We start from the raw sequence: 27005 nt of genomic DNA, 5'->3' as shown, positions 1-27005 counted from the left end.
ACTTTTGCTCTAACATACTCTGCACAAAATCAAATGTGACTAATCTGTAACTGCCTTTTCACATAGATGTGGTTTGGGTTTGAAATTAAGTTACATTTTCTACATGGGGAAAGAGTTTTTGCTCCTTGTTCCCTCGACCGTCACTTTGCATCCAAAACAGCTGCAGCTCACAAAGCACCCAGGCCAAAAAGGAGAACGAGGTCGTCAGAAATACAGACGCCTGCATACTTTCCTGTAAGGTTCCTTCTAGACTCCGCTCCCCGTGGAAAGGCACAACTTTCCCAGCTTCACTTTGAAATACCGTCACCATTTAGTGCCAAGTCGCTGGGGCTCGAGGGAAGTCCAGCTTCCCCACAGTGAGTTTCACCGACGGAGTCCAACGGTACCTCCCTCGGAAGGCCTCTGCCCTTACCCTCTTGAAAACACTGTTGCAGAATTGCAAGTAATGACGCAGACACCTCTTTAAAAAGAGCATTGGTCACAACATGCAAACGAAAACATGCAAGGGGATTGTCTCTGGCCTTAGAAAAGCACATAACTGTGTAAAGAATTCAAGCAGACCAGTGGTGCTTCCTGAGACGGTAGTGGTGGCTGTAGGTCTGGAACGAGGCCCCTTCCAGCCAAGAGCATCCCGTGCTTCCATGAGTCTGTGATCTTTTAAAAATGATTTAGCATGAAGGTGTAGCAGTAAGCATACACGTTGTTTGGGATTATGTCCTTCCCTAGACAAGGGAAGTCAGCGCAGCACAGAAACATGGGGCGCACGCACTGCCCGCAGCTCGCTGTGTGCGAGGGCGCGTCCCAGGGACCTCAGAATTGCTGTTTGGCAGGAGAGCAAACAGCAGAAAATGCAGCGGGCACACATCGCTGTTTCTCATCCTGCGGCTCCCTACACCGCGCTTCCGACCCAGAAGCAGTGCGGGGCTGAGCCGGAGACTCCATCAGCTGGTGCCAGAACGTACAATAAATGCGACTGGGAGGGAATGGGGGGAAAAAGAGCCACAGATTTCCCTCCAGAAGCATCCCCGGCCCTGCGGCGGCTCCCCTCTGGTGGCAGGCAGGAGCCGGGCCCCGCGGAGCGGAGCACCAAGGTCCCGCGGCCCCGCAGCCGGCCCTGCTGCCCCGCTGCTCACCTCAGGTGCCCGGGAGCAGGTGCCCGGGGCTCTGATCGCTTCCTTCTGGGCGCTGAGTGGTTTAAGCCAGAACTCACACAGCGGGAACTGAGAGCTGTTAATACAAAATGCAAGCTGAGACCAGTTACAAAGCGCTGGTGTCACTGCAGAAGCAGTGGTGCAGGAGAGGAATCCCACTGTAACGGACGCGTTCAGACTCAGGGCACGTGCAGCCAGGCTACAAAACCGTTCAGATGTTCACATTTGTTGTAGAACATTTTCAGAACCGTACCCAAGTGTTAAATTTTGTTGTTAGATCTGGTGAGCAGGCAGCATTAGAGCAGTTCAGTTTAGAATTGCGTTTCGTCGCTCCCTGTGTCAAAATGAAGCCAGTCCCTCCCGAACCTGACCCCAAACGCCACCCTCCCTGCTTCTCTGGGACAGCAGAGGCTTCTCGCCCACTGAGCCATTCACATTCCGGCAGCCAAACACAAAAGCATTCGCATTCTTCCCATCTTGCTATAGTCAGGAAGTAAGCTAAATCTCTCACCAGCTCCTCCTTTTATCCTGCCCAGGTATAGAAATTTCACATAATATTACCGTCCTGCACCCTTAGAATTTCACGTTCTTCCTTCTCACCTTCCCCCTGCAGGGGACAGGTATTCTCTCCACATAATAATTTCTTTTCAAGAAACAGTGAAGTGCCCAGATGGAAGCATCCCCTGGGTCATGATACAGCTTTCACTGTTCCTCATGTACAAATACTCTGAACACACATCGCCTCCGATGTCACTGCGGTCATCCGGAACGCGCCACAATAATTTTGCTTTTCCTACCACAGAACAGACTGACGGTGAGTTGGAAACAATTGGCTACCCGCGGCCAAAGGCCCGAACAACAGCTTTTACATGCAGCGAGTTACTGACAGGCGCTCATCCCGCTGGCTTCAGGGAACGGGGGAGGCCGAGGCACGTGCGTGCCACCACTTCGAGTACAGCGGCCTGGTTCTACGGAACAGAGGCTGAAACTGTTCTCTCTCAGCTCAAGTTATGTGAGCTAGCAGGATTGCTGAGCATCTGATGCGCTTTTGAAGACGTGGTTTAACGTGACAGACATTAGAGCAATAGGCAGGAGTCTCAGGAATCCCTGCCTCCCCACAGCAGGGTCACGGAGAGTTTAACAGCGGGTAAATTCGTAGGGATTGTTTGATATTATGACATGTTATGGATCTCGTAAGAGTCCATCCTAGAGAATAAATAAAAGGCTTCATAAGACTTTGTAAGATTTTATTTTTCTGAAGGAAAAAAGAGAGAGACTTTATAATTCTATTAGAGTCTATTCTGGCCCCCAGGTGACATTTGGCAGGTCGTTCAGTATGCAAGCTGCAATTTACGTGCTAATCAATTAGCTGTTAAGAAAACCAAGATTCACATGAAAGGTATTAGTAAAACACAAATGCAAGCTATGAAGATGCTCATCGTGGCATCACGCAGAAGCTGTACGTCCTTGTAGCATCGGTGTCCTTTTGGAACTACTCGAACATGTCAGGCGCTAACAGACAACGCCACAATGCGCATCACGGGGTGCTTGCACTGTGGGGAACAGTCTCTGCCTTGCACCACTTCCCCATTTTCTTTCCCCATTTTTTTAAGAATATACAGTTACATTTTTGGTGAAATTCTCTTAGGAGCCACGCTTTTTAGATGACGTCATTTTCTCCTGAATGCTCTCCCTTTTTTTGGAGGTGCAGTGCCCAGACCTAGCAGCAGCTGGGGGCCTGCCGGAGCCCAGAGGAGGAGGCAGGTTCCGCCGCCTACGTGCAGGTCGTTCCCTCTGTCGACCCACCTCGGTGCGAGGGTTGCCTTCTTTCACGACACAGCGCTGGGGACTCACCCCCAGCCGGTGACCCCCGCCTGCGCTCGCCTCCCGCTGCACCCCGCTTCTCGAGCTGCATTTCTGTGCTTCAGAAGGGCACGCCCGGCCCTCATCGCTGCATCCTCGTTTTCAGTTCGTTTCAAATCCCGACCCTCTCCTCCAACGCTCCCGGTGTCCCTGCAAGCTTAGTGCGATCTGCAAACCTAAGAAAGCCTTATCTTGGGTCTCTCGTCCAACCCGTTAATGAAAATACTGAACAGAGCCAGAAAGGCAGAACGGTACGACAGCGGGACGCCACAGCCTGTGCAGCTGTGGTCAGAGGTGCACCAGGGAAGGGATGGAGAATAACGCCGAGCCCCCGCCCTCCCTGCCCACGCGGCAGGAGCACCCACGCGCAGCCCCCGCCCGCGGCTCTGCCGGCACGGCACGACGCAGCCCCACAGGGGACTTGCAGGCGGCCACCGCGTGACAGCGATGGGAGCACAGCGCTGCGGCCAGGCGAATGCACAAAGCCCCCTCTGTGGTACGGCCGCGTAACGGGGGTGCCTGCTTCTTGATCGCAACACAGAAGAGCCCTGGGGATGGGACAGCCAGGAGCAGGCTTCAGGCCGATAATTCTTCATGGAGTTCGGATCTTGCTCTTGATGTTAGCAACAACAACGACAATTAAAAATCTGCTCCCTACCCCCATAATATGTACACAGGCTGGTGGAAGCGTTGCCAAAGAATATTGGAGGAGAAAAAAAAAAAAAAAAAGAACAGAACTTAATTTAATAAAAAGAACAGAATGAAAAGTATGAGTGGATGCTGAAAGTTTTAGATGAGAGATTAAATTTTATTCTTCATGACTGAAATCAACCCAATTAGTGACAACTGTGGGGTTCCCTGGCCTGCTACAGAATCCCCCAGTTCTGGTGGCTGACGAAGCTTGTACTGACCTAGAGATTCAGAATTTCACGCAGGACCAGGCTGTTTCAGTGAGGAGAAATCATCTAGGCTTGCTGTGCACTTGAATCGGTTAGCACGGGTATTTCAGTTAGGATGAGGAAAGATATCCCTAACAGGCATAGCTAACCCACCGCTGACACTGATCACTTATACCAGTGAAAAGACCTTTGCTATTATGCCCAGGGAACTGCTTTTTTCCCCAAACCTTCTCATTTCTCTCCTGCACATTCACACCGATCTCCTCCAGCAGGGCTCAGCAGTCTGGCTCTGCTGCCTTCACTTGGCCGGCATGCCTGGGGAGGGCAGGCTGGTATAAAGACGGGGCTCTAAAGATCTCAGTTGGGCAGAATTTCTTGTATTAGAGGACAGGAGCAGGTGTAGCTGGGGGAAACATGGCTCAAAACAAGTTTCGATGAGCTGTGAATTCCCCTCTCCTCCCACTACCGCTACATTAGACCAACTGATAATGTTTGGCCTTAAAAGGTTGCCTCATAAAGAAACTACACAGCTTTCATCTTCAGGACTGCACAGATCCTGCGATGGCTGGTGCACTCACCAGCACAGCCAGAGGCTGCAATTTGCACAGCATTAACTGGGGCGAGCACGTCTCCATTTCAGATTCCGTTATTACAGCTCCCTTTCAATTAAACTATTCTGCTAAAGTAGCAGAGAGAAAGCAGATTTGCTTCCTTTAAATTCTCCACCAGTCCTTGGCAGCGGTCTCGTGCTGCAGTCCTCGCGTGTGGTGTCCCACACAAGCCGCGTTAGTTAAAGCACACAAACACAGCCTGTCTGGTCTGCAGCGCTGACTGAAACACGAAAGCCCTCGGCCGCAGGAAGGATTTGACAAGCCGTGGGGACTCGGCCTCACGAGCCGGGACGCCGCCGCAGGAGGGGACCGCTGCGGCTTGCCGCCCTACGGGGCACGCGTGCGGGGACTGGGCGGAGGAATCAGCGAGAGCACAGCGCGCTGGGTAAGCCTCGGGCCCGTGGACAGGCCGCAGCCAGCAAAACTCCGCGTACAGACAGGCAGAAAGCTCAGACGTGGATTTTGTCCCAGCTGCGTGTGCCGGTCTGCGGGGAGGTTCTGGCTGGCGGCGGAAGGACCTGGCGGCCCAGAGGAACTCGGAGCCGCTGTTCGTAGCAGCCACCAGATGACGTTGTGCCGCTCCCATTAAACATTCCTCACGAGACAAACTTTCCTCATCAACAAGGAGCATTTTACAAACACAGGCAAGTCTCGACAGTGGCACAGCAGGCCCACTGCAGTAATTTAACCGTCTCCTCTGCTCGCAATATTGAAGCCTGGGTTTGTTTTACGATAATTTATGCAGAGGGACTTCCATGGTGCCTCGGTGCAGGCAGGGGAGCCGTCACATCTAGAGAAGGCAACTTCAACAACAGATGGGCTGAGCACTGCATAAACCTGCCCTGGGTTTTGGAAGATGGTAGATGAATGACCCTGTTTACTCAAAGACGCCGTCACAGGGTGTCCTATCACAAGAAACACGTCTGTGTATGCCGCTCTTCCCCTTCAACTGGCTCAGCATGCATTTTGACAAATCTCTATTTCCTGCCTGTCAAAGCGGGCTCCAACCACAAAGCTGTGCCCAGGCTGGAACAGCCAGCGCCCCTGAGCTCCGCGACCTCTCCTCGTCCCCACACAGGCTGCTGAGAGAGCGAGCAGGTCTTGAGCCCATTAGCCCCGTCTGGCTGCTCTGCAGCTTACACCAGGGGCTATCTGGCCACACTTCGTTCAGGCAACGTTACCAGCGCTGTTTGGAGTTAACATACCATGAAGAATCTGGAATTGTAAACTACTTCCTCCATCCTTGCCTTCTTTTTTATTATCTCTGTATGTCTGTGTAAGAATCACTTGTTTACAAAGTTATCTTGAAGTAAAGGTGACTGCCGGTTAGTAAGTAGGTGCTTGTAGGTTACAAGGTTGCCTACAAAAATCCTGAGACACAACCCTGACTTCTGCGTTAAATCCGTGGAAACTGTGTGGCAGTGGAGTACAGCAGAAGAGGGATTAAAAACGGTACTGAAAAGCACGCAACAAAAGCAGCATTTGAAGAGGAAGTGGTAAAACTATCACCCAGTCCTCTGAAAGCTGTACTTTCTTAAAGAGGTTACAGAAGGAAAGAGCCCAACACCCCCACGCACGTTATTCACTGAAACACTTTCTATACAGCTCATAAGCTTTCTATATTGGAAGAGCAAACAGTGGATTTCAGTTCTCGGTGTGTATGCCTAAATCCAAAGCCAGACGCCTGACAAGTCTGGTACTACTGCAGCAGGAATGGGAGCAACGACAAATGACAGAGCGTGGAGTGGTGCTTTCAGCCAGCTTGTTCCTAAAGGCACTTGGTAATCACACCACGTCGGAGTAACCACCGATGTCCCACCAGAGACGTGCATTAACTGCGATCATAGTGCCGGGAGAGAAGAGGTGACAGGGAGTTAGGAACAGGATTCAGTTCTCTAAACCTAAGACAGTCATTCAGGATACCTCCAAAAGCAACAATCAGAGAAAAAAAGAAAAATGATCCAGAGGTCAGGAAACCATGGTGCGAGGCCTTTTTATGGAGTCTTCATGCTGCCATAACAGAGGCCTTTAATCACCATATCTGGGTTAACTAATCCGTAAGTCCCAAGGTCTCCTTTCTAGGTGAGCAGTTCTGCACCTAAGGAAAAAAAAAAAAAACACTGCACCCTTAGCCATTCCTGGTAGAAGCACCAGCACCAAGAAGTCTGTGTGTAGGAGGCTTGTGTAACTTTCTAGGAGCACTCAAGCTACCATTAAAATCAAACTAGCTAAAATCCTTTGGGGGTGGGGATCATGCCAGTGATGAAAACCTCCTCATAAAGAGGCTGCGACTTGACAGATTCAGCAGCAAGAATACAAACGGAAAGATGTGAAGTGATTCAAGCAAGGAAACTGGGAAAGTCACAGCTCCAGGGTCCTTCTCTCTGCCTTGTCGTTGATATCTTGCGTGACCCTCAGCAGGCCACGAATCAGTCGCTCAAGCCTCGGCCAGGACCTGGGAGCGGCTGTCCCATCAGCACGCAGAGATCAGCCAGGCGGTTTCTAATAACAGACCTAGAACACGCCAAGGACTTTGGCTGCTTCTTTTGGAGGCATCCTAACTATTAGGGAATGGAAAGAAGAGGGAGGTCAAGCTTTGGTTTTATATATCAATAAATCAACATCATCATGGCAATAAAAGCAGCTTTTGATTTAGCCACTAACTTACTCTGCAAGAAGCTCTAAATATACCTTAGCTTTTCATTTCCCTTCAGAAAAACAGGCCTTATTTCAACAAGAAGACCAGGACAACTCAACTTGGTCCCAGCAGAGCACGGTTTGTGTGCTTATTGCTCCCTTCCCGTCCTCTGTTCAGTAATGAAGATATTATCATTGTCCGCTCCATCTGAGAAACCTGCCCTTCTTTACTAGCAATTCCGCAGGCTTCGGCTAAACTCATGTCCAGAGCACCACTCACAAACACGAGGGGAGCTAAGTGACTACCCAGCAGGTCACCGCTGTCGCTGTTCAGACCTAAATTGTTTTATTCCCTCCGTGTCACGTGCAGTGCGAACTGCGTACACACCGCCCCTAAACCAGAGCGGCAGCGCTGCATCGCCTCTCGGCATTAGGCTACACAAAACATCAGCCCAAGGGAACGGCTGTTTGGTGACCTCTTCGAGGTCCGACAGTCCGCTGCTGCCACGTGGTCACTTCTGCTCCCTCGCCCCCTAACTGGCATTATTTCTCTGCCAGGCTTTCTCACCGTGCAGAATGTCCCATTCTGGACTTCCGTTTCCCAAACCCACAGCCTCACTGTGGGTGTTATTATCACCGTTGTTACTGTTGCTGCAGAGAACTTCTCTGTGCCGAATGAACAGATAAGTGAAAATTTCTGCCAGCAATGACTGAATGCACAGCAAGGCTCCCCTCAGACACAGAGAGGATGGAGGGCAATGACCGGTTAGAGGAACAAGAAGGAACTAGTGTCCAGTAACATCCAGAATGTCCTCTAAAACTGGCCTGGTGGTGTTCCCAAGCACCAGAAACATTTGTGGATGTGAAACAGTAATAGAGCTAAACCTCATGCTTGCAGTCTGATCAGCTGCAGAAGCTGGAAGAAAGAAATCTCTCCGCCACGTCAGAGTCCGGCAGCATAGTCATAGGGGAATGAGATCAAACATCGGGTTATATCAGATGTTCCTCTGTATAAAAGATCCAGCTTACCAGGACCAATAACCTGACCCCGTATCAGGAATTACAGCGTGGCTCTTCTGCCTGGAACATTCTCCTTTTCGTATAAAATCATTTCTCGAGCAGAGAGCTTGGACTCTGCCCAACAAGATATGAGAAAGAACTCTGCTCCAAAGCTTTGGAAAGTAACATCAGGTGTGTACTGTATTTAACAGACCTATAAAATACTGGGTCTTGGTTCAAGCTATTGTAAAAAAGCAGCGAGAATAAGCAATCATGGGAGCAATTTAACATGCACGCGAAGAATTCTTTACCAGTTGCTGGTTATATGTCAAGGTCTTTTTTCAAAACTCTGCTGTAGGCAAACAGAAGATAAAGGCTGGATGCAGGAATTATTGAGTGATTGACCTGACCAGAAGTCACAAAAATGGCTCTGTCCTTAAACTGAAGTTCAGAGAATTTTACATTGTTTTTAATGTAGTGCACCAAACCCACAGTTGTCAAATCAACATCTCATCTCAATAGCAAAGAAACTGTTACGATTTTTATCAAAAGGATCCCAGAGTTCTCATCCCCCCTGTCACAAAGAATGCCAACGAGGGATCAGTTCTACCAGAACACAAACCAGAAGAACCTCATTTCTTACAACCATACTTTGAATTGTCCTTCCAGCATTAGGGTAAGCCAAGCCTATTTCCCAGCTAGCCAGCAAGAGTCCCAATTAGGCAGTCTGACGAGAGCGTGCTGTGCCAGGTTCTGACATCAGTAAGGCACCAATGTAGGTGTTACTTTGAAACAATGAAAAGCCCAGCTCACGCTACTTATATAATAGCTTCAAGCTGTAAAAACATATGTATATTAAAAAGAAAAAAGAAAAAGGAAAAGCACCCTCTGGTGCCAGGAGACAGCTCTATGAGACATCACATATGGCTTCATAAGAAAAGATTTGAAGCCACAACTAACCTACTCTATATTTCTGAAAATTGGTAGTGGTTACAAGTGCTCAGAGACGGCTTTGGTAGTGCTGGAAATCAAACTCACTTTCTCCAAGTTCTTCTGATTCTTGTGCTCGTTGAGGGCTGCGCCCACAAACCAACAGCCAGAGCCGCTCAGGTGCTTACCCAGGGGACAGGCTCACGGAGAGAGCACACACAAGCTGCTTACAGTAGGGAGAAGGGAAACATTGCTGGGAAGCAGAATACAAAGTTTGACATTAACTTTTAGGAAAATAAATCTACTAAACTACATTTGAAACCACTGGTCAAAACCAATTTCATTGCTGAAATTTCTTCTATAACTGGTTTTGTTTTGCTTTCCATTTCCAAGGGAACAACCTCACCCCGTTAAGTGCAGTCCTATTGCCAGCCAGAATAACTTTCCCTAAAGGAAGGAGGAAGTTTCCTTCCTCCTGTCAGAGCTGCATTCATCCCAGTGGGCCTTTCACCTGCTAATCATCAGGTCTTTAGCGATGAATAAGCGAAGCAATTATCATCTGCTGGCTGTTACATTAGCATAAGAGCTGAGTCTAACCGAACTCTGGATGAAGCTCACTCGGCGAGGACGAGGACGGTGCCACCCGCAGCACGTCCAGGGGCTGTTCCCGCACAGTGCGGCACGCCCGAGGCCTCACACCACCGGCAGGGCCGTGGGTGGCCCTGCGGTGCCGCCCTGGCTGGGGACCCCAGAGCCCGCCGGGGTTCCACGCAGCACTGTGACGCAGCACAAGCTCACGCGGGCGCTCCAGGTGTTGGTCAAGAGGTGCCCGCGACCCTCTTTTAGCTTGGGCTGCGCAGAAAGGCAGGACACGTGGAAACCAGCAGCGTTTGCAGGACAGACCTACTTTGCTCTGCATGCCTACCACAGGTGGCCACCAGTTGTTTGCTGCCTTTTACTGAGGTGTCTGGCAGCTCTGGGTTACCCGGCGTTCAAAGACATAAAAGCCTTTTCTTTTTGCTTTCTAACTGCTGAAGGGAAGGACGGTCTCTAAAACTCTCTTTAATTCTAGCATACCTTGGGAATGCACTCTTAGTAACATTCAGCTTTACACAAATGTTCATTACATTGGCATTTCTCTTAACAGCCATGCACACAACGCAGTAATTTCCCGTCCGTGTGCAAGTTCCACATACAGGGCCTCACTGGTGGCCTGCCGTGCACTGATTTCCATCAGCGGCAAGCTGGTATGGAGCTCTGCTGTGGATCTCTGCTACGGAGGTCTAAGATAGCTCAGCAGAGGGAGAATTTTTTGTGAACGTAGGAAGAGAATCATAGAATGGCAGAATGGTTTGGGTTGGAAGGGACCTTAAAGCCCACCCAGTGCCGCCCCCTGCCCCCAGCCCAGGCTGCCCCCAGCCCCACCCAGCCCGGCCGTGGGCACTGCCAGCGATGGGGCACCCGCAGCTCCTGGGGCAGCCTGCGCCAGGGCCTCACCGCCCTCAGAGTAGAGAATTCCTTCCTTATATCTAACCTAAACCTCCCTCTCTTAGTTTAGAGCCGTTCCCCCTCGTCCTGTCACCGCTCCCCCCGACAAAAAGTCCCTCCCCGGCTTTCCTGCAGCCCCCTCGGGCGCTGGCAGGCCGCTCTAAGGCCTCCCGGAGCCTTCTCTGCTGCAGGCTGAGCGCCCCCAGCTCCCCCAGCCTGCCCTCACAGCAGAGCTGCTCCAGCCTCTGAGCAGCCCCGGGGCCTCCTCTGCACCCGCTCCAGCAGGTCCCTGTCCTGGGGCTGGGGGCCCCAGAGCTGCAGTCCTGCAGGTGGGGTCTCAGGAGGGCAGAGTAGAGGGGAATGAGAACAGATCAAAAGGCTGCTATTTCTTAGCTTTCTTCTGGCGGTGTTTGTATAGCAAACCCAGGAACGTTGAGATGAGCCTCTAAAGGTGTCTAGTGAAGCCAGTGGGGTTTGCCCCCCGGTGAATTCACTCTCCTATTATTATGTGCATTTTAAGGTAAGTTATGGCTAGAGCAGCAGAATAGAGGAAGGTGGTCATTCTTACGTATATGTGTGATTTTGTTCGTATCCACAAGAAAACGTGAAATTGTGTTTCTGCTGTTCATGAATTTGGATCTAAAATGTTTTGCCCCCACAAGCAAGAGATAATCCAGCTCTTCCCTGCAGTGCAACATGCTAGTAGGACAGAGAGTCAGCTGGAAAACAGCGTATTTGTGACTTGTCAGAAACAAAAAGGGTCTCATGCAGCACTGAGCTGGAGGAAATAAACGACGCTGAAAGGATTTGTACTGAATCCAGGTAATATCCACACAGCGTGGTGCTAGTGGCAGCAGTGCTGATTATCGTGCTTTTTCTACGTACAGAAAAGGTCTTGTAATTATCTGGTAATTTCCAGAAAGACAATAGTGCTGTTCTGAGAGTCCTGATCCTGACTCAAGTCAGTACTTCTAACATGTTTATGTTTTCCTTTCTCACTATCTAATTTACATTGTTACTATGGTTTCTTTCCAGCCATTCTGCCAAAGAATCATTACTGTAATGGTTGAAACGTTTCTTTCCATTCAAGGACATTTCAGGTAATCACCTCAGTTGGCCCTGAGGTTTAATTCACAAAGTCCCCAGAACTACCTCAAACGAATGAGTGGAGATACCGGTTCCCTTACTGGGGAAGGCAGGTGCGATATGCCCAGAACCAAGGACGCTCGTTTTCTCCACCAGGCACTCCAGGCTCTCCCGGTAGAGCCCTCAGGCTGGATCCTGAAATCCCCAACAGCTTCACCCTCAAAGACTGGTGGGACTCGAAGACAGGTGAGCCCAGATGCCACGAAACAGAGCAACCCCAGATCACTGCGTGGACCCACAACGTGCTGCTGCTATGACATAAAGCCCCGGAAATCTTTGAACAAGAGACATCAGAGAAGTGCTGGCTGCTCGTTGTTACCGTAGAGGGGTTTTCTCTTGATCAAATGACCAAAACATCTGGAAAGAAAAATGGCAGATGATACGGGACTTCGCTATGATACAAAGGATTCGGTAATCGTGATGTTTCTCAGTCCAAAGTAAAAGTTGAGATGGTCTGAATCAAAACCCAGACCCTGAAAAGATCAGCTATCTCACTTTAAAGGTTTTCTTTAATGTGGATTTCTTAGGCCGATTCACCACGGACATCAGATCTTCCTATCCTCCCGCTTGTCCGTGATGGTTTTGAATATAAGGAACCCAACAGTCAATGTTTTCTTAAAAACATGCGCTGCCCCAGGGAGCCTGACCCGCGTTTTTCTCCTCATGAAGACCAGGCTCCACCTCAGGTACCTCTTAGGAGGCACAGGCTTTGCAGCTGTATGGCGATGGTATTGATTTGAAACAAAATGTAATTCTTTGGTCAGAGAATTCTAACTCTTCTAAAACCATGTACTGGATGGGGTTTATGCAACACATCCCTGCTACTGCAAGACAGACGGTACTGGTTCACACTAAATTAATTCTCCAGCTCTGAAATCAATTCAATATAGGCAGTTTCTCCAGGCAAGGCAGGCACAGACACACCTTGGCAATTCATTATTGGAAATTCAGTGCCCTCTCTAAATTTACTTATGCCCTACCAAATTAACCAAACCAATCCAAGAAGTTATTTTTTTGTTACTGTGGTCCAAATTAAGCAAGATCTTTGGATATCTTTCACTGCTTTCATTAAACTATTAGTGGTGAAAAGTTCTGTGCACGTTAAATTTCTTGCTGGATGAGGCTCTGCCAGCAGAGTTTGCACACAACGCACCTCGCGGACGACGAGTTACTTAGGGCAGCGGTGTACACAGCTGCTGCACAGCTCCATCAGCCCGACATTGTCAGTACGTCTTCCACAGTCTGTTGTATGAGCCTCTCGTTCTGTTGTCAGCTTATCACCCATCTGACCTTCCAGAGCACGCAGCTCTGCAACCACGGATGTTACCCCTACGGAAGCTGCCAGTCATCAACTATGTGCTTTTTTTTAGCAAAACCTGCCAGGGGAAAAGAAAGACAGGATGGTCCCCTAGTTACCAAAACACCAAAATACCTCCAGTGACACCAACTTCTCACCGTAAGTTGTTAACTATTTGTCTTGGCTTATCACCTACAAGCTTCGGTTCACACCTCTCTTCTGACTAACACAGGGCTCACTCTCAGTGCTGCAGTAACTCGTGACTAATTCTCCCCGCGCAGTAACCATTAAGTTGCCAGTTCACCCTGCTGGTCTCCGGGTTTCAAGCTAATGCTGCTTCGTACTCCAGCTGGAGATTGCCAGCGTTACACAAACAACTAAATATAAGGCCTTTCTCTGCCGCCGACGAAGAACACGGCTGACGAACATGTCCAGAGCCCTGCCTCCCAGGCCGCCGCTCCACCAGGCCAGGGAGGACGGGCGGGGGTCCCGGCACGCCGCGTGGCCGCTGCGCCTGCCGCACTGCCCGGCGCCTGTGCCCGGGCTCCAGCAGCAGCAGGCTGGTGCGGCGGTGTCAGGCTGCTCGGGGGGCTCGGGCCCTGCCAGCCCTGCAGCCCTGGCACCGGGAGCGGGCAGACACAGGGCCCGTGTGGTGGCTCACAGCCCCGGCTAGCACAGCTGCCTCCGTCCAACACTTTGCTAATATCTGGCTCGCTACAGAGCATCTTGTCACGACACAGCGCCTCCTACGCACACTGTCCTGGAGCCAACGGAGCATTCATTCGCTTGATTTTTACTTCTGAAAATGAAAACTGTTCACCAAAGCACTCCAGGGGCTGTTTGAAAAAACTCTGATGCAAAATAGGGGCATGGGGGTATAAAAACAGCCAGAAAGCAGCAGTGGAACTGCTGACAGAGGGAAGGAGTTGGCTGAGCTGTTTAAGGTTCTTTGGTTTTACATTTGTTCGCTTGTTTCACGATCTACAGTCAAACAAGATTTTTGAAAGCTTCGACATTTTAAAGGTTTGTCCCCCTCGTTGCTTTACTAGTGTATGAACTGAAAGAACCCATTCAGTTGTCTAACAGGTCGCCTGCAAAAAAAGAAAAAACAAACCCAAAGAATTAGAAACCCAGAATTTTCTCATGTGGAAATCTAATAATAAAAAGAAATCCTCAATACATCATATGCAGATCTAAACCATGCTTTATTAAAAAAGATTTTCAAATTATGCTTAAGTGACTCTTCCAAAGGCACACAGCAAGTCAGTGACAAACTAACCACACGGCTGCTGTGCAGCCACATGCTTATCTTTCCTTCATCGGGAACACAAATCAGGCCCTCTTTTAGGATAAAGGGAAAAGTCTACCTGCTATCTTATCAAGAAGATATCCAAAATGATTGTCCCTTAGTGGAAGCTGTTATTTTTTACAGGGATGGGACCCCCGATGTTCTACCTGGTGAGATCTTTCAGGAGAGCATATCAAAGCATTTTTCAAACTAAACACTTAAGCCTCCTTAAAGTAAGGCAGGTATTTCAATTTTTACCTTTACAGCCTTAAGTAGAAGAAAAAAATAGTAAATAAGTTGTGCAGCGTTCCAGTGAATCAGTCGCAGAGATGGAAACGGAATTAATGCCTTCTGTCTCCCTGTCCTCTCATTTCAGCCGTGCCCATGTGCACGGCACACACTTGCAGCAGAGGCAGGCGGACACCTGGATAACAAACTGCAGGCAATGTGTTCTGTGATTAGCCCTCCCTTGCAACACTGAAAACGTCTCTGTCCCGCAGGGCATGTCAGTCTATTCGTCAGCCACCCAGCTCTTGGGAATGTACCGGCTGATTTCAGGGGAGCCCACCCAAACGGAGCCTATTCTGAGGTACATGACAATGTAAAATCCAGATTATTCTTTTTGTTAGTGTTCATCCTGTAGTCTCACTTTGAGGATAATTTACTGGTTTCAGTAAGTTTAGTTTATTGCAAATATTATTCGATTACGTGCTAATATTATGAATTACAAATAACTTACTTCAGGCTATTAGGACCCTTTCTTCAGTTGGGTGATTACTACGTCCATCACTCTGCCAATTAACCCTGAAGAGCAAAAGTGAAGGAAAACACCGTAGCATCTCGGATACAGCCTGCTACTTGAAGCGTGCCTTCCAAATGGGCAGGTCCGATTCACCCGGCATAGAAAATCTTCCAGACAAATGGAGGGTAATGTTCTCCTTCAGGTATGTACCAAATCAGCCGTGAAATCAATGCTGCCAGCTCATCAGGAACAGCTACTGCCTGTAAGCGAGTCTAATAAATCTACCCAGTAGGTACCTTCTTATTTTAACCTAAGATTTCTTCCTGTCCTGGGAGCCGGTTTGACTCCTTGGCTCGGGGAAAGGGTCTTCATAGGGCACAGGAAAATACAGTTCTGGTTTTGTCTTGAAGACAGTTTGTTATTTCTTCTCTCCTACCAAAACATAGGTCCAATGCTGTCTATATGGAAGAGATACATTCACTGCCTGGGTAACTGAGGATATGTATGATACAATTAGTCTGACGACGTACGCTGACTCCCACGGAACAGCACGCCAGGAGTTCCTTTTTCCACCTACATTTGCAACGCGGCATTCCAGCTTAAACATGTCTGCAATGCCAACTACCAGGATACCTACGGTCTGTTTCTACTGGGTAAAAGTCACTGATTTCAGACAGAAAGGGAGAAAAATGACAGGATACATGGTTGAAAAACAGATCTCTCATCTCACAGTCACTCAAAAGGCTTTGAAACATACAGGAGCTTTCTACAGCCAAGGGCTGACCAGAGTGAGCGCTGAAGTACTTCGATGCCCTGAAAGCCCTTCGGAGTTGTGCCGGCAGCAGTTCTCTTCTGTCCCAGCGAGTGCTGAGCAGAGGCCGTCCCCGCGGTGTGTTCCCACTGAAAGCAACTGCAGCGCTCTCGTGGGGGTTCAGCGAACGCCGCAGTGCCAGCGGCAGCCCAGCACACTGACACAGCGACACACCTGCACGCCGACACCCCGACACGCCGACACCCCCGCACACAGCCCCTGCCGTTCCGGTTGCACAGGACAGCCCCTGGCGGGGCACCTCTCAGCTCAAGGTTTACTAAAAGCCTCAGCGCGGGTGCAGGCAGGGCGCTCGCCGGGCCGCCTCCCCACAGAGGGTTTGCCCGGGCCCCCCGTACGACGCCGCTCCCTGCGCCGCCGCCACAGCCCGCGCCACGCAGCGCTGCCCTGAGCGGCTCCGTCCCTGCCACGAAACCCCCGCTGACACAAGGTGCCGGCCGCAGCTCCGTACGGGGCCGGCCGGCTGTCAGCAGGGCGCTCCGCCGCACCGCGCTCACGGCACCGGCCGGCCCCCGGGGCGGCACGCGGCGGGGCGGGGCCTCGGGGCGGGGCATGAGGGGGGCGGGGCCTCGGGGGCGGGGCCTCGGGGAGAGGGTGGCCCCGCCCCTCCCGGCCCTGCCCGCCGCCCAGCAGGGGGCGCTGCCGCCCCGGCCGCGGCCCGGAAGCGGAAGCAAAAGCGGCAGCGGGGCGGCCCCGCGGGGCAGCGCGTGCCGGCGGCGGGCATGGCGGAGGCGGGCCCCGCCGGGGAGAGCCCGGCCGAGGAGGCCGCGGCCGTCATCGGCGCCACCGTGCCCACCGGGTTCGAGGCGACGGCGGCGGCGGAGGTGCAGGAGAAGCTGGGCTCCGCCTCGCGGGTCAGCAAGGACCGCGGCAAGATCTACTTCGCCGTGCCGGCCCGCTGCCTGCCGCAGGTGCGTGCGGGCGCCGGGTGCCCCGTGCCCGGCGCTGCCCGAGGCGGCGGGGCCGAGGCCCTGGCAGGCGGTCGGTGCCCGCGGCTCCCTTCCGCGCGCCCGGCCCCCGCCCCGTCAGCGAGCGGGGCAGGCGGGGCGCCTGGCGGGGGGCGGCGGGGGGCGGCGGGCACCACGGGGGGCCGCGCGCGGGCGGCGGGGCGCGGTAACGGCCCGCCCGGCCTCTCCTTCCCTCCAGGTCCATCGCCTGAGATCGGTGGATAACTTATTTGTCGTGGTTCAGGAGTTCAAAGACTACCAGTTTAAGGAAAGCAAGGTGAGTTACACGCTTTCCTCAGCCGGTTACGGGTCTCGCGGTGTTAACGCAGCTTGTGGAGCGTCAGAGAGGTTTGTGCTTTAGGAACGAGGGTTTTTTCCTTGTTGGCTTTAAAAGCGAAGCACAGGCACCTCACCTGGTGGAACTGCTTCAGGTGGGTGTGCTGCATGGGGAACACCTGGGAAGAGAGCGGGTGCAGTGTTCTAGGGCATACCTAGACAGGATGATGAAGGGTCACCTGGATTTCTTAATGTAGCGTTAACTGCGTATTTGACAAGACAGATGATGAAATGCTGTGGGTCCTTTGACTCAGAATACAACTTAGTTCAGTTGTGGCAAAAATAACACAAAAAGCTGCAAGCTTTGCTTAAACATGCAGCAGGTTACATGTTTAAGAGACTAATTCAAGCAAGTTAGAAAAAGGATGTTTTTTAAGGGGGGGAATGTCTTTGTGGTACAACTCCTTTTGTCTTTTAAAGGAAGATGCTCTAAAGGATTTGGAAGATTTGGTTAAGAAACTGCCTTGGACTGATCCTTTGAAAGTTTGGGAGCTGAACAACAGCTTAAAAAAGAAAAAGACAAAACGCAAAAAACACAATCAGCAGAGTTCTGCAAGCAAAGAAAAGTTGAATGATGATGGAGAAGAGGAAAGAACAGATCAAAAAGATGCTAGTGAGCAGGAGGACTGTGCCCAAGCCACAGAACCGGCTAGCGGCCAGGGGACAGAGGAGACAGAAGAGACGGGAGCGGAATCACAAAACGGGGGCGATGACACCGAACAGCCAGAGGCTAAAGACGAACTGCACGGCGGTTCTGGGGGTGAGACCAAGGCTGGCGATGGCAAGAAAGGCGAAGGAGACGCGAAGGTGTTGAAGTTCCGCGTTACCTGCAATAGAGCAGGAGACAAGCACAGTTTTACATCGAACGAGGCTGCCAGAGACTTCGGCGGAGCTGTGCAAGAGCACTTCCAGTGGAAAGCTGACATGACCAACTTTGATGTAGAGGTATTGTCCAGTGCCGTGGAAATAGCTACACTTCTATTTTAAAGGTTCCTTCATAATTCTCATTCTTAGAGAGTTCCAAAATAACATTCAAAAGATGATGGTGGAACTAAAAGCTGGTAGTGCTGAAAACACGGCCTCCTCAGAAGCATGAATTTCACTGACACACTGTGTACGTCCTCACAGCCCACCGCTTGCTACTGCTTTGGTTATCCCTAGCGATAATCTCTTTTGCGTCCCCATGTGGACGCCTCTCCTCTTAGTTTCCCCTTTGCTCTGCAAACACTTTAGACTCGTCCTCAAGTTAACTGATGAACATCGCTAAACCCGAAGCGGGTGAGTTGGTGTTCAAATGCTTTCTCCTCTCCCTCAGCTACACCAAAAGCTCTAACACTGAATTTTGCCGCCTCCTACGGAGTTAGCGCCCGTTCATGTTAAGTGCAGTGTAGGTGGCGTTCTGCTTTACTTTCACCTGCATAAAATGTTTGCTTAATCCACTGTTTTATATCAGTGTGAGCTAACAGAAGATAACTCCATCTAGAAGCTGTAGTTTTATGGTTGAAGGGGACAAGGGTTAGACTAGTTGTCCAGTGTTTCTTTCCTTTGGTAGGGAAAGCAGAGCTTTGGAAAGGAGGTCCAACAGACGTAGTCCACCAGTGTTCTGAGAGGCAGAAAAAGTAAAAGTCTGTAGTGCAAGCCTTGCTAAGGGCTGGTGCCTTTTCCTGTAATAGTTTTCACCTTCCAAATCCATATGGTAGGGGGAACCAGAAGTGTGATTATTTTTTTTTTATTGCTGCCTTCCAAATGCAGCACTGTGACCTGCAGGACTTACCTTACTTGACCCCCATACTTATAAAACAATTTTTTTTAAACATCAGCATAATGTTTACAGTGCTTTTTGAAGTCTTGTGTGAATGAGGAAAGCTCCGTGGTGTGCTTTGTCCTCATTACAAACAGTGCATTGTTTTTCTTTCGAGAACGCTCTTATGTGTGTATTTCCCAGTTTTATGTGAACCACGGGTGCCACTTTCAACCTTCACCAGGTGTGCTACGGGAAACTTCTGTTACTCCTGACATTTAGTTCAAGTTTTTTCTTTAGGTTCTCCTGAATATTCACAATAATGAAGTAGTTGTGGGCATTGCATTAACTGAAGAGAGTCTTCACAGAAGAAATATTACACATTTTGGACCCACAACTCTTCGTTCAACTCTCGCTTATGGCATGCTTAGGTCAGTGTAATTACATAGTCTTACATTAGTCTCGGTTAATTAAGTCATTCTGTATCAGAAATTAGATACCTTATTCCTCCACACTGCTTCCTCAAATGTAATTTCTGTTAACTCTTATTTAAAAATAAATTTTAAAAAAGTCCAGAAACATTGGTTGTTTTTCAGCTTAGAAAAGTAAATGTTTGCTGTGATCCATTAGCCAGTTCTGGTAACTACTGATCACAACATTCTTAAAAGTATTTCACTGCACCTATATATTTTGCACATATAAAATGCTAATTATCAAATGGAAATAATAATCAGAAGTTGTTTTGTTAGAAGGGCAGAACTGGAGTGATTAAAAGAGTTTAGGTTTCTTTCAGTGCAAAAAAATCATGTTTTTAAGACTTTTCTCAAAGTACCTTTTTTTTCTGCTCTTCAGACTCTGCGATCCACAGCCAACGGATATCATCGTTGATCCCATGTGTGGTACAGGTGCAATACCAATCGAGGTGATTCTTCCTTTATTTTTTTAATGTAATAAAACTCGAGACAGTATCTGCAACTGAATAATCCGTGTAAGTTTTATAGGTAATAACTGAATAGCCAACTACAAAAGCATCTCAGCAACTTTTCAGCTACAAATACGCTTTTTGTAAATGTTTTCATTTTCCTTCCCAAAGCTATAGCAGGAGGAAACTAAATCCAAGTGTTTTGAGCTTTTAAGGTGCACAATACCTAGAACAAATATCTGTTACAGAATTTTAAAATCATTGACGTCTTCAAATTGCTTGGTCGTATTCTGCAATATTTTATTTTTGTGTATGCATGTATTTTAAAAGCAAGCTCTGTTGATGCTAAAGTTGCTCTTTATCAATATTTTCCTCCAGGGAGCTATGGAGTGGCCTAGTTGCTACCACATTGCTGGTGATAACAACCCACAAGCTGTAAAGAGAGCAGCAAACAACATCTGCTCTTTACTAAAGAAAAATGAAAATAAGGAGAGGTGAGAAGAGTACAAGTGATTTTCTTTTCCTGTAGCGTAGCGTTGTTTGTTGGTAAATCTATTTTGCATCGATTTTCTTGGCTATATTTTCGCATTTATTCTTTAGCTAGTATTATAGACCTCAATTTATGCATATTCTCAGTAAAGCATGTCTGAGATGAATGTCTTTGCACTTGCAGCAGTACCTCCGTGGGCATACCCTTGGACATCATTCAGTGGGATATTTGCAATCTCCCTTTGCGGACTGGTTCTGTGGATGTTATTGTGACAGACATGCCTTTTGGAAAGAGGTGAGGTGTTGTGGTTAAATGTGCTGTGTGTAACTGTCACACTGGCATGCGTTTGCGTGTCCAGGGTTAGGGTTCTCTCTAGTTACTTAACTGGACCTAATTAAGAAGTATTGATTTACTCTAAATTAAAAGAGCAGGTTGGAATCGATGGTAAATGTGGTCAGAAATGAACTAATGCGTGTCTGAAAGACCAGCTGCAGTTAACGATTTTTCAACAGTCACAAGGGAGACCTTGGTCTGTGTTATAGGATAGGGTCAAAGAAGAAGAACTGGGATCTCTATCCAGCCTGCCTCATGGAGATGGGCCGGATCTGCACGCCAGGGACGGGTAGAGCTGCGCTGCTTACGCAGGACAAGAAATGCTTTGCCAAGGTATGTTCTCTGTGACAAACCTTACAAGTAAATCAAACCTACTTGCACGGGATAACCTATTGAGGAAAAATGTAAGCTTACTTCACTATGGAAGGTAATCTGGTTTTAGAGAGATAATTAGTAGCATTTCAACACAGTTTTAGACCTGAAGAATTTGACTTTGTTTTCAGATGTGATTTGGGATAACCAAAAATAATGTCTAAACCAAATTTATCCTTACTGTCATGTCTTGGAGAAACCGCCACCGTTCTCCTGTTGTTTTTTTGATTGTAGGCCTTGTCAAGAATGGGACACATCTGGCGCAAGAGTCAAACTGTGTGGGTGAATGTAGGGGGGCTTCATGCTGCGGTGTATCTTCTGAAGCGCACCTGGGAAAGAGCAGAAATAAGAAGATCATTCTGGTAACCCATGTGGAAGAAGACAGCAGACACCTGCAGAATATCTTGAATAGCAGTGCAGTAAAGGAGACACCTGAGAGTATGGCTGTCTGTCAAATCCTAAGACGAAAACAACATACGCAGAAATTCTGTAACATGAACATTGAACCAGGGATCAAATTGAGAACTGCCAGTTGTACTGTGTTCTGGAACCACTTTTAGATCATCTCTTTCCACCCTGCCACCCAAACTGAAATTCAGTAGTGGTATATTAATAGTGCTTTCCTTTGCCTGAGTCTTCTCTACTATGTCTGTTGTATTTTTTCAGTTAAACGTTTATTTTCTCTGCTTACAGTAGAAAATATGTTGAGGTGTCCTTGGAGGTAACAGCTAATTTTTCTTCCTCCAACTGTAGAAATTATACATGTATCTTAAAATGATTAACAGCACTACTAAGCCTGTTACCTTGAAGGGTTTAGAGGTAGCATCTCTTTATCGTAGGATGTTTCCAGTTCAATGTCTTTTAATTTATACCATTGCCCAAATGTAAACTAAGATAATGTTTTTTATATTCTGGTAAGAAAATACTAATTACTATACAGTATGCTGATGCTGCTGTTTGCGTTCATACCTGTTACTTCAACCTAGCGCTAGTTGTTAGTGTCTGATTCCTGTTTTAATGTACCACTGCTGTGGGTGAGGGAGGCACCACATGCAGCCTTAGCAAACTGTAGTTACTATTTGAGAACAGAGATACTTTTAGGAATTACATTAAAAAGTTCACGTTTTCAATGTCTACTGTAGACACATCGAGGTGGCAATATGTTTAAATTTATTAGATGACTTAAACTGCTGTAGATATGCCACTGTATTTACAAAAATACATTATCTGTTCAATAAATTGAAGTTGCAGATATAGTTTCTTCTCTGATTGTATTGTGATTTCTCAGTCGGCTTAATCTTTGCTCATCAGAGGCTGAAAACACGAGTTACCAGTTTGTCATTTTCCTTCAAGTGTATTCATTGCTAATGATACGTGCTTAGAGGCAGATTGACAAGTATTGAAGTTTTAGAAGTTTGGCATAGGAAGTAAGTCTGACTTGTGTTCTCTTTCTGGTCTCTGCCCTGTGAAGGATGATGCAGCCCTTTATTTACGCACATTTGCCTTTTTGGATGCGGTACTGCTGGCAGTGTCAGTTTAATCCTTTCCAGCATCGGTGCGGAGGCAATGCGGGCGGCTGTCGCGTGAGGCGAGGCGGCTGCGTGACCCCTGCTGCGGCAGCGAGCCTTACACCTTAACCCGGGCGTACGGCACCCTTGAAACGCACTAGTTCCTTGGTTGGTTGTAGTTTGATATTCCTTAAAGGAAAAAGGAGCACAGTAACCTCCTGGGCTTTAACACCGTGCGTTTTGCAGGTGTTTGTTACCTTGCCTCAGGATCGGAGCAAGGTGGGCGGAACGCCAGCCGTCCCTTCGGGCCCCGGGGAGGCAGCTCGCGCTCCGGGCTTCCAGCCGCGCCCTCTGCGAGTTCAGCTCGGGGGCCGTGACCCCTGGGGGGGCTTGGAGCCGCCACCGGAGCTGGGAGCCGAGGCCGAGACGGCGCCGCCCTCAGCCCCGCCCGCACCGAGCGGCGCCGCCTCAGGGCGCTGCGGGCCCGCCCCGCGCCGCGCCTGCGCCTCCCCGCCCGCTCCCGGCGCCGCGCATGCGCCTCGCGTGGTGCTGCGGCGGGGGCTCGGCGATGCCGGGGCCGGGCCCGGGGCCGGCGGGGGGCGGGCTGCGCTCCGCCAACACGCGCGAGCTGTCCGAGGTGGTCTTCAACAACCGCAGCCCCCGCTGCGTGCTGCCCGTCTGGGTGGACTTCGAGGGCCGGCCGCGCTCCTACCCCGTGCTGCGGCCGCGCACCGGGCGGGTCATGCACAGCTACCGCGGTGGGTGCGCGGGGACGGGACGGGGACGGGGCCGGGACCGGGACCGGGACCGGGGGCTGCGGGCGGGCCGGGGCCGGGGCCGGGACCGGGACCGGGGGCTGCGGGCGGGCCGGGCCGGGCCGGGCGGGGGCTGGAGCTCGGTCCCGGTCGCGGAGCCGCGCCGCTCGTGACCGCGGCCCTGAGGCAGCGCCCCGCCGTCCCGCAGGGCACCTGTGGCTGTTCCGGGACGCGGGGACCAACGACGGGCTCCTGGTCAACCAGCAGGAGCTGTTCGTGGCCGCGCCCGACGTCAGCAAGGCGGACATCACCCTGCCAGGTAGGGGGCGGCGCCGCACGGCACGGCACGGGCGGGTCTGGGGCCGGGCGGCGTCGGGCTGCGGTGTGAGGGCCTAGCGAGAGGTGAGGTGCTCGAACAGCCATAAAAGCTGCCCCAAAAAGGGAAGGGATCACGAGGATTCCTGTGTCACGGCTTTGCTTTGAACAGAGCTGCTGACAGACCTCCCGGTTTAGAGATTTCTCACCGCTTGTGACAGCTTTCAGAAGACGCCTTGTGATAGCAAACAACAAACCCTTTTCCTCTCCTGTACTTCTGAATAAAACTACCACGCTTTACTTTCTGTATTCGCGCGCTTGTGAAAATAACGTCTGTCTTTAACAGACTGTTTGAGGTAGCTAATGAGAGGCCTAGCGACAGGGTTGCGTTTGTTTTTGTTCTGTCTTTTTTTACCTCAGTGTTCACCCTGAAAGAGAGATGTCTCCAGGTAGTTCGCAGTCTGGTCAAACCGGTGGACTACAGGAAACTGGACATTGTTCGGTCGTTATATGAAGATCTGGAAGATCACCCAGATATTAAGAAGGATCTTCAGCGGCTGTCTCTGGAGAGAAGCGAAACATTAAGGAATGAAATTCTAGAATAAAATGGACATTATTCATTCTAGACCATTTAAACAGCAAACCACGGAGTTAAAGCAGGAGTAGTCACCGTGAAACATGCCAAGAGCAAATGTCCACATTTTAAGTTCTGAAACAAACTCAGACAAATTGTAGAAAACTTGCTATGATGGTAAGTCAGATTCAAAAGACTAAACAGGATGTAAAAGTGTGCCGGGTTCGTGAGGGTTCAGTTCTGCTCTTAGCTGAGCGTATTGCAGACCCATGACTCCAAAGGCCTTGCGTGCACGAAGCTCAGAGATGTTTACTTTGGACTATTTCAGAACATTCCATAGTGGTATAAGATCAGGCCGTCTGTTCGGAGAATACGCGTGCAGTTCACCTTTCTCTGTATTAGAAAGGAAGTTGCATCAAGGATTAATTTAACTAGGACTCTAAAAAGCGGCAGACCAACACCAGTTTTGCTTGAACACTTGGGTTTTGGTGGAATTTCACTCTCTTGCACTTACGTTGTTTGCCTTTGAATCACAAAGCGTGGGGTGTGTTTGTGTGAGAGCTTCCACCATCACCTTCTGAGGGCCTGACCGAAACTTCTGTGTTGGTGGAAAGATGACGTGTAAACTCCTGGTTTTTATTCTCTGCCTCTTACCTTTGTAAAGGTTTCTGTAAAACCCTGTTGTGTCAACTGAGGCTGACAAAGTTTTACACAGGAAATGCCTTCAATGCCTTATTTGTCCTTCATTATTGAATTCTTGCCTAGGTTATCTCTCTAGGTGATCCAGCCTTGGCAGCCATATAGACTGGATCTTAGTTTTGGGACCCCTTTTTCTTCTGCACCACCATACCTGCACCCACAGCTTCCCATACGTGTATCAGGTAGCGTTCACAGCAGGTAGATGCTTTGAGCCCTGCCTTTCCCCATCGCAGGGCAGTTGTTCGTGTCACAGCGAGAGGCCTCCCTGGGGAGCACAGCCGTTCAGGTTGCTCGTGCCTCCCCAGGAACAGCTGGTAGGCTGCAGCAGCTCACGCAGGCCTATTGCTAGTTCCTCTCAAACAGGTCCGTGCTTTTATTGCAGCCTGGAGGAGTAGATAAAAAGTTCCCTTGCCTATATTCTGTTCCCCCATACCTCAATTTTAATGTGCATTTGTGCAAGTATGTGCACGTAATTCAAAGCAGCATTGGTTTTAGCAGATACACAAGCTGCCCACCAAGCAGCAGATGCAGGTGCTGTTCAGTGTTCAGAGAAGCAGACTGATGAGAGATCATAGCAGGCCGTTTCTGTGGCATAAGCTTCTTTTTAGTTACGTATTCTAAAAAATACAGTTGTGAAACTGATGGAGAATATCAATGTATTATGTAAGTATGAAATGTCTCCCCTTCTTGTAGACTTGTTTTTTTTACTTAAGTGTATGAACTGATCTTTGTCATAAAATATAAATGCACATTTATGTTTTGACTCTAATTCTATCAAATAATTTCACAGTGCTTGTGACTATATACTTGTGTTCCTGAAATGCTCCTGAAAGTCATTGTGGTTGATCAGTAAGAGATTTTCCTGTTGAAAAACTATGAAATACTTTTTTTTTCCAGCCTAGTCTATAGCAGGTGCATAAATGCTATATTGAGAATTTGGGGTCATTAAAGAACTCTTATTGATAAAGTCCATTAAAAACAGCGAACATGTTATAGATAAACTGGAGAAACGCTCACTGTATGCAAGGAAGTGTTTTTCTTCTGTTTCGGAGTCCTCCTGTAGGACAGAATAAAGAAGACCAGAGAAAACCCCTGCTGGCTACAACACGTGGGCACACGAGTGGAGCCTCCCACCAGTAACTCAGCTAGATTAGCAATGAGTGAAAGTTGCATTTACTTCTGACAATGACATGAGAAACTCGGGTGGTTTTTGTTCCGATTCATAGCATTGTTTCATTTGAGTCACCAGAGCAGCGGCAATCTGGGGGAAGCGAGGATCAGAACTGAAAGTTCCAGCTCAACACAAGTGCCAAACGCGGTGGGAAAACGATACTGCAGGCTTCTGCAGGAAGCACGGGTCACAGGTGAACATGGAAAATGATGGAGAAATAACAAATTAATCTGACATTAGTGTTCAAGAGTTCAGGGAGAGCGCACAGCAGTACAGACAGCCTCATTGTTTGGAAGAGAAGGCTACAAAATGGGAATATATAGGGTCACGCTTGTCTCAGTTTGAGGAGGTAATTTTCAGTTCCCTTGTGAAACATTTTGCTGCAGGTAATGATTAGAACCAAAAAGAAGCCATAAACACAGTTAAATGAGTTTTAAACAAAAGCACACAAACTTTATACCTTTTTTTTAAACCCTCATTTTCCAACGTGACAACCCAAAAGACTTCAGGTTTTTTTTCCTTTTGTCCCCTCAGTACCCAGGGAAAGAAGCACCGTTCCTGTCTCTTCCTGCTTCTGTCCGGCTCCCCGCAACGCGGATTTCTCTGCCTCGCGTCTCACATCTCAGCAGAGGCGTTCTGCTCGGCTGGGGGAATCCGGGTGTGGGAGGGAGAGGGGCAGGCAATGGCCGAGCTAACAGATCTGGCTCTTAGTGTTGAAATACTGTTGCCGGAACAGCTCAGCAACAAAACATTACCTTCACGGTATGGTATTTTAAATAACAACACGCTTCGGATTTGTTTTTGTCTTTCGACATTGTATCTACCTTTGCGTCACATTTTCCTTGGCACGCTGGGGGCAAGCAGTTCCTGACTTAAGCGGCACTCGGGGTGGCGATGCCCGAGGCACGGGGCGCAGCAGCCGCCGGCCCCGAGGCCTGTCCCAACGCCCGGCCCCAGGGCGG

At 49.4% G+C, this 27005-nt stretch overlaps 2 protein-coding genes and 2 long non-coding RNA genes across 5 annotated transcripts; 3 read left to right on the top strand and 1 right to left on the bottom strand.

Moving 5' to 3' along the window:
- The first annotated feature begins 9865 nt into the window (after nt 1-9865).
- LOC106036734 (uncharacterized) lies at nt 9866-12019 on the top strand. Its single transcript, XR_001207598.3, has 3 exons — nt 9866-10020; nt 11614-11678; nt 11821-12019. It is a non-coding gene; the product is annotated as an uncharacterized lncRNA (long non-coding RNA).
- A 4542-nt stretch (nt 12020-16561) lies between these two features.
- THUMPD3 (THUMP domain containing 3) lies at nt 16562-22277 on the top strand. Its single transcript, XM_067003137.1, has 9 exons — nt 16562-16791; nt 17027-17104; nt 17584-18108; nt 19205-19335; nt 19757-19826; nt 20205-20320; nt 20500-20610; nt 20859-20982; nt 21256-22277. Exons 1-9 carry the CDS (start codon nt 16603-16605, stop codon nt 21385-21387), a joined length of 1476 nt encoding a protein of 491 aa, XP_066859238.1. The 5' UTR covers nt 16562-16602; the 3' UTR covers nt 21388-22277.
- Nucleotides 22278-23035: 758 nt separating this feature from the next.
- Nucleotides 23036-26878, top strand: VHL (von Hippel-Lindau tumor suppressor). Of its 2 annotated transcripts, none has more exons than XM_067003140.1 (3): nt 23036-23287; nt 23493-23603; nt 26578-26878. In XM_067003140.1, exons 1-3 carry the CDS (start codon nt 23062-23064, stop codon nt 26736-26738), a joined length of 498 nt encoding a protein of 165 aa, XP_066859241.1. In that variant the 5' UTR covers nt 23036-23061; the 3' UTR covers nt 26739-26878. The 2 variants fall into 2 exon arrangements, with proteins under 2 accessions (XP_066859241.1, XP_066859242.1); XM_067003141.1 differs by lacking the exon at nt 26578-26878 and adding an exon at nt 24020-25641 and having other exon boundaries at nt 23075-23287.
- Nucleotides 25636-27004, bottom strand: LOC106036780 (uncharacterized). The gene is made up of 2 exons (XR_001207644.3): nt 26868-27004; nt 25636-26214 (listed from the first exon to the last, which is right to left on the bottom strand). It is a non-coding gene; the product is annotated as an uncharacterized lncRNA (long non-coding RNA).
- Between the last annotated feature and the right edge of the window lies 1 nt (nt 27005).

The sequence above is a fragment of the Anser cygnoides genome, chromosome 10 (assembly GCF_040182565.1).
Source record: "Anser cygnoides isolate HZ-2024a breed goose chromosome 10, Taihu_goose_T2T_genome, whole genome shotgun sequence".
NCBI lineage: Eukaryota > Metazoa > Chordata > Aves > Anseriformes > Anatidae > Anser > Anser cygnoides.
This window is presented reverse-complemented; position numbering and strand designations above follow the sequence as displayed.

Bases quoted from the DNA above. Each gene is read 5' to 3' on its own strand.
- THUMPD3 (XM_067003137.1), top strand. From the start codon at position 16,603: ATGGCGGAGGCGGGCCCCGCCGGGGAGAGCCCGGCCGAGGAGGCCGCG. The intron at 19,336-19,756 runs GTCAGTGTAATT...TCTGCTCTTCAG, and splicing joins CTCGCTTATGGCATGCTTAG to ACTCTGCGATCCACAGCCAA. The intron at 20,983-21,255 runs GTATGTTCTCTG...TTTTGATTGTAG, and splicing joins ACAAGAAATGCTTTGCCAAG to GCCTTGTCAAGAATGGGACA.
- VHL (XM_067003140.1), top strand. From the start codon at position 23,062: ATGCGCCTCGCGTGGTGCTGCGGCGGGGGCTCGGCGATGCCGGGGCCG. The intron at 23,288-23,492 runs GTGGGTGCGCGG...GCCGTCCCGCAG, and splicing joins GGTCATGCACAGCTACCGCG to GGCACCTGTGGCTGTTCCGG. The intron at 23,604-26,577 runs GTAGGGGGCGGC...TTGTCCCCTCAG, and splicing joins GGCGGACATCACCCTGCCAG to TACCCAGGGAAAGAAGCACC.